Source organism: Euwallacea fornicatus, chromosome 12, assembly GCF_040115645.1.
Source record: "Euwallacea fornicatus isolate EFF26 chromosome 12, ASM4011564v1, whole genome shotgun sequence".
NCBI classification, from domain to species: Eukaryota; Metazoa; Arthropoda; class Insecta; order Coleoptera; family Curculionidae; genus Euwallacea; species Euwallacea fornicatus.
Genome location: NC_089552.1, coordinates 273,451 through 278,834, shown reverse-complemented (window position 1 = coordinate 278,834; position 5,384 = coordinate 273,451). Strand labels below are relative to the sequence as shown.

The window sequence follows — 5,384 nt, the reverse complement described above, 5'->3', positions numbered from 1 at the left end:
AACTGAACCTAATGGCGCAGGAAATATTTTCAAAAATAGAGCGACAAACCAAATTTACGTTTTTTTTTAGGCTCCATATTTTCCCGCCTCCATTTATAACAATTCATATACGTCAAACAACACCGATTTTGAAAATACAATTATTTTATAGTATATTCGTACCATGCAGAATTGACGTTAAGAAGCGGTAACTGGTATGTATGAGTAACTATAACGGTTATTCTCGACATTTTGCCCATATCTAGTGCTTGGCAAACAATCAGATGTTTTTGACAGGTGTAAACGTCAGTATCACGTGGCTCAATTTAAATGTCAAAATAAAAGGTAAACAAATTTTAATAATTATTAATTTTTGATTAATACAGGATGATTGGATTCGATTAGTTATTACCCAGTAGGACCTCGCAATAACCTCCAAACGTGTTTATGATTGGTCAGCAATTTTTTTTTCTTATATAAGTAGCAATCATTAGTTGCAACTTAATCCCCACTCAAATACTTAGTGTGATAGATAAGGTATTATTTTCGTTGCTCAGAATTTTATACTAATAGTTTAGCACTTGTACTTAGCAACACAGTTCAGTGTGCCAGATTTAACCGATTAGACTCAGGACAAATTTCAAAGGAAAGGGGGCAGCTTTGATAAAAATTTTATTTGTTTACATTTTGAGTGGTCCAATAAGCCTTTTTGATATCTCGTCAAAATGTGCATACTGTTTTTACACACTAACCCAGATCCAAAGGACAACGAGTACAGACTAATAGTCGCCACTAATCGAGATGAATATTATCGCAGACCAGCAAAGGCTGCTTTTCAATGCCCCAAGTCAGGAATCATTTCAGGTAAGTCTCACATGATAAATAAATTCTTATTACTTATACCTGTCGCCCCTATTTATATATACCTATTTGACTTGAGTGGCTGTGGAACGGCAAGAATGGTTCTCTCCTTGCTTATTGCGTGGTAGCAACACATCGTTAATTGTGTAATTTGTCCCCAGATTAGCTATGAAAGAATCGAATGAATTGTATCTTGAATTTGGTCTAAACGTTGGAAGATAATTTTCATACCTTAACAAGGAATCGGCTAATGCTTGTCTTTATTTCTTGGTTTGCAGAAAATTATATTTCTAGTAAAGTTAGCAAAAATTAAATTTTTCCACTCTAGGAACTCTGTAGTATTACCTATACCGTGACTAAGTTTGTTTTTAGTGGATGAATGTATCAATATTCTTGAAATCATTTCCAAAAAGATAGTTTTATATAAATGGAGAAATTGGCCATTAAATGGCAGTAGATTTGCACCGTAGACATTAGGTTTGAGGACTAGTTTGAACATGCATGGATTTTATGAACTCAAATATATGTGGTATAAGTTAAAGTCACCTGAGCCCCCAGGTTGCAATTGTGGTGCAAAGTTCTTTAACCTGCCATTATCAACACACACATATCATATCAATAATGAATGTTATTACGTCTACGAAATTCACGTTTTTGATGTTTAGAACAAGTTTTTGCTGTACGAAATTGACTTATTGATGCATCTTTGAAGTTTAGCTTGCTTTGCTCATGAATTTATTAGCTAATGGCTAAACACTTCTATGGTCAAGCTTCCAGACTGTTCAAATTGCACCAAATCTGTACTTGTAAACGAAGTTCGAATTCCGCTTTTAAGTTTTTATAGATACATAACTATTCACCACATTACTTAATTCGATAAAACTTATGCCGATCTTGTTAACGATAATGACGAAAGCTGTCCATATGGCAGTTTTGTTCGCATGTTAAATAATTTTTTCAGTTTCACGTCAACTTAACAAATAATTTCGTTTTATAGGGGGTCTCTTGAGCGCACTGTACCAAGTGATTTATCTGAAAACTTGTAGGAGCTGTTATTTACATAAATACTAAAAATAGTCTACTTTGCTTTTTAGTTTTCGTTTTTCCTAAGATAACTCAAACTCTAAATGTTATGTTAACCATGCATCTACCTACTTCACCGTGATGCTATCTATCTACCGTGAGACTAATTAGTTTCTTGCGTTGTATTATCTCAATTTTTGCTGTAGTTAGCTAGATCGAGGTATTTATTGATTATTATTCTTACGCACTCAGAAGATGAATACTTTATTTTTAGTGTGCAGTTGCATAGATGAGAATTTTTTTAGAAGCGCTTTACGAAAAGCGCATCATCGCAAAACGCTAGAGAGTGATCATTTTAGAACATAATGCTTCCTGAATAGTAAATAGCACGATCCAAATTAAATAATTTATTTGTTAGCTCGGGGATCATTGCGGGGATGTCAGAACATGTTTTTCGATCAGTTAATAATCCTCATATCATTTGCTTCGACGCGAAATCAATACGTCTACCTCTTTAATCATTTTTACATATTTATCTAATCGAACATATCTTATCGTTAACAAGAACTTCCCATTTACAGTTGAATAACATATTGTTCAGGCTGATTTTCCCGTTGCCCGGCTCACCCCAATTCCCATTTTAAATGTCTTCAAGTAATTTAGATGAGCGTGAGATGGGAGTTCCGAAGCTTTCTGGTTTTAAGAGTAAAATTACAGTTCGTAAAGTAGGTACAGATAAATCGACGCAAACTGAAGCCATCTAAATGTTTCTGATAATTTTAGTTCTGTGTATAAAGTATGCAAATGTAAATTTATGCATTGGGAGTTGCAAGTAACCATTTGCATGTTTGTCTACTGCCAATCGAATAACAATGGAAATCCCCAAAGTAATGAAATTCGTGACGAGTGTGAAGTAACACGCAATAAATTTCTTATTAGAAATATTGGTCAGCATTAGGTGCTGCAAATGCAAATTTTCTCGTCTCGAACTTAAAGTTTGATAAAAGTTTTATTTCTGTAAGGTAGAGACATGGAGCCCGGCAAGGAGGGCGGCACGTGGTTGGGTTTTGGAAAGAAAAGTTACCCTAACAACGGAAAATCATCCAAATACTGTTTCAGTTGTTTAACCAATATTTCCAATCACGAGAAAGTCGAAAACCCAACGGGAAGAGGGGAACTGATTGTAAATTATTTGGAAAGTAAGGATGATTTTCCGGAATATATGGAAGCCCTGAGAAAACAAGGATTGGTCTTCAATGGATTTAACTTGATTGGAGTTGAATTAAGGTACTCATTGTTCCACCTGTTTTCAGACAGTTTTGTATTAAGAAAAATTGCCTTAATTCTTGTTACAACAAAATTAGGAATATACTAAACTTATCTTTTACACTGTCATTTGACTAAATTTATTCAAGGGCTAATTGCTAAACATAATGTAAGCGTTAATTCTAGACATGAAATAACATTTTCGCTACTTACCTCTGAAATGGCAATTAGCGATCAAAACGAATTATGAAGGACAAGGCTTTATCAGGAAATGGTAAAATGATTCGTCCATTTTATTAATTTTTAGTAAAGATGGCCCCACCAAGATATACCATAACAGCAATTTTCCACAAATAAAGTCGGAGTATACCGGAAAACATACTCTGGGTTTCGGAAATAGCGCCATCTCTAGTCCTTACATGAAAGTTTTAAACGGAAGAACAAATTTTGAGGAAATCATCGAAAGAGGTTTAGAAAAAGAGCAACTAAAAGACGAACTGGTGGCCCTGTTAAAGGACAAAACTAAGTAAGTGTAACCCGAATGGACTGGTTGAAACAATGGAGTTTCCTTTTAGGGGTCAGTCGTGAAATGAAATTTTAGTTAAGCGCACTTTCATAAAATTTAAATGTCAAAACTCTTTTCTAGACATTTGCCGGACGTTGAGCTGGCCAAAAGAAACGAAGCCGCCTTAGAAAAATTATCTTCAATCTTCGTCGAATATGGTCAAGCCGGATATGGAACAAGGTAATTGGAATTTACTAAACGAAAATGCTTTTACATCAATACCATAAAACTTGCGACAGAGTAATAAAAGTTGTGTATGAGATTTGTCAGGCGGGGCAGGTCGGAGGCTCTTAACTCAAACCGAAATAAATCAGTTTTATCGCAAAATCTAGAAAATATGTACAGGTGCATAAAACAAAAAAAAATGTTTCGATACGAAATAACTTTTCATGCCTTTCGGCCTGTTCACTGTTGCTCGTTATACAAAAAAAAAAAAATACGAGTAGAATTCCTTGATTCTGGTTCAAATGGCGAACAGACATTTTCCTTAAGTGACGCATACCACGTTTCTTTGTGAATAAAAATACGTTTTGGTGACAAAACGTCATGTTGACTGGAAATATTTCAGGACCCATACCATAATATTAATTGATAAAAACTGGAATTTGGAGTTCACGGAGTTGACCATGGTGGAGCCGATCGACATAGAAAATCCGCAATGGAAAATCACGGTCATAAAATCAAATTTATAGTTTTTTAAGACTGAAATATTGTGTTCAATTAGGTACGAATTTATCTAGGTATTTTAACATAATTTAAAAACTTCAATTTAAAACGTTAATTGGTGTCGGACTGTGACAAAGGCATTTTCATTCAGGAAAAAATAGGGTTTGATAATTATTAAGTAAATATTTCATATTTTAAAATTACCACAGTTTGTCCACGGCCATTGTCGGCAAGAGGCGGCAACGATAGGTGTTGTATTAAAATTGATAGAATAACTCAAAAAGGGCCAACTAATGTTGGTTGCTTCTGCGCGTTCTAAGTGAAACTAAAATTCATTTACTTAAAGTAACTTGACCCAAAAAATGGTATGTTTAGCTAGCATAGTAAACAACACTGCATAGTCATGGACAATTTTTTTTTTGGTGTTTATGGAAGTTTTTTCGATTATAGGTTGTGGGTTAACTTAATGCTTATTTTGATGCTCTAAAACCTTGAGTTTTTCAATTGAAATTGAAAATAGCAAATAGATCGTAGACTGATTGTTTGTTTGCTTATAAAATTGAGCACCAACTTTAAATTATTGATAGTATTGTGTTATGGTGAATATAAAAAAAATTGTTATGTTTACAGAACTTTATTTTGTACATATATAAACTTGTAACTTATTAAATAATTAAATTTTCAAACATTTTAAAAATGGTTTTATCTTAATCTATCCGATAAATCCTTGAGGAATACGTTCTTAAGGAATTATGTGAAAAAAATTGTCATGGATGTCACTATTTCGAAAAAGGAAAGATAAAATTTTTTCCCATGCGATGTAGACTTCAACGCGAAATTTGATCTTCGTAAAGTCAGCGGCGCACACGACAAGTTTACATAAAAATAAGTGCAAATTGGGTGTTCCGATATCAACGAGACTTGGTTCCGCAGTGGCCGTAGAGTGGACCTTCAATATGTCACGGTCAAAACGTGAATCTGACAACTGCGATTTTTAAGTCCAAAAATATCATGACCTACACGT

General features: G+C 34.0%; 1 protein-coding gene across 2 annotated transcripts; it reads left to right on the top strand.

The window, feature by feature from the left end:
* The first annotated feature begins 280 nt into the window (after nt 1-280).
* Tango2 (transport and golgi organization 2) lies at nt 281-5,057 on the top strand. Of its 2 annotated transcripts, XM_066288377.1 has the most exons (6): nt 2,448-2,588; nt 2,647-2,821; nt 2,886-3,150; nt 3,437-3,655; nt 3,776-3,874; nt 4,263-5,057. In XM_066288377.1, the coding sequence occupies exons 3-6, from the start codon at nt 2,894-2,896 to the stop codon at nt 4,384-4,386; spliced, it is 699 nt and encodes a 232-aa protein (XP_066144474.1). In that variant the 5' UTR covers nt 2,448-2,588; nt 2,647-2,821; nt 2,886-2,893; the 3' UTR covers nt 4,387-5,057. The 2 variants fall into 2 exon arrangements, with proteins under 2 accessions (XP_066144473.1, XP_066144474.1); XM_066288376.1 differs by lacking the exons at nt 2,448-2,588; nt 2,647-2,821 and adding an exon at nt 281-843.
* Nucleotides 5,058-5,384: the final 327 nt, after the last annotated feature.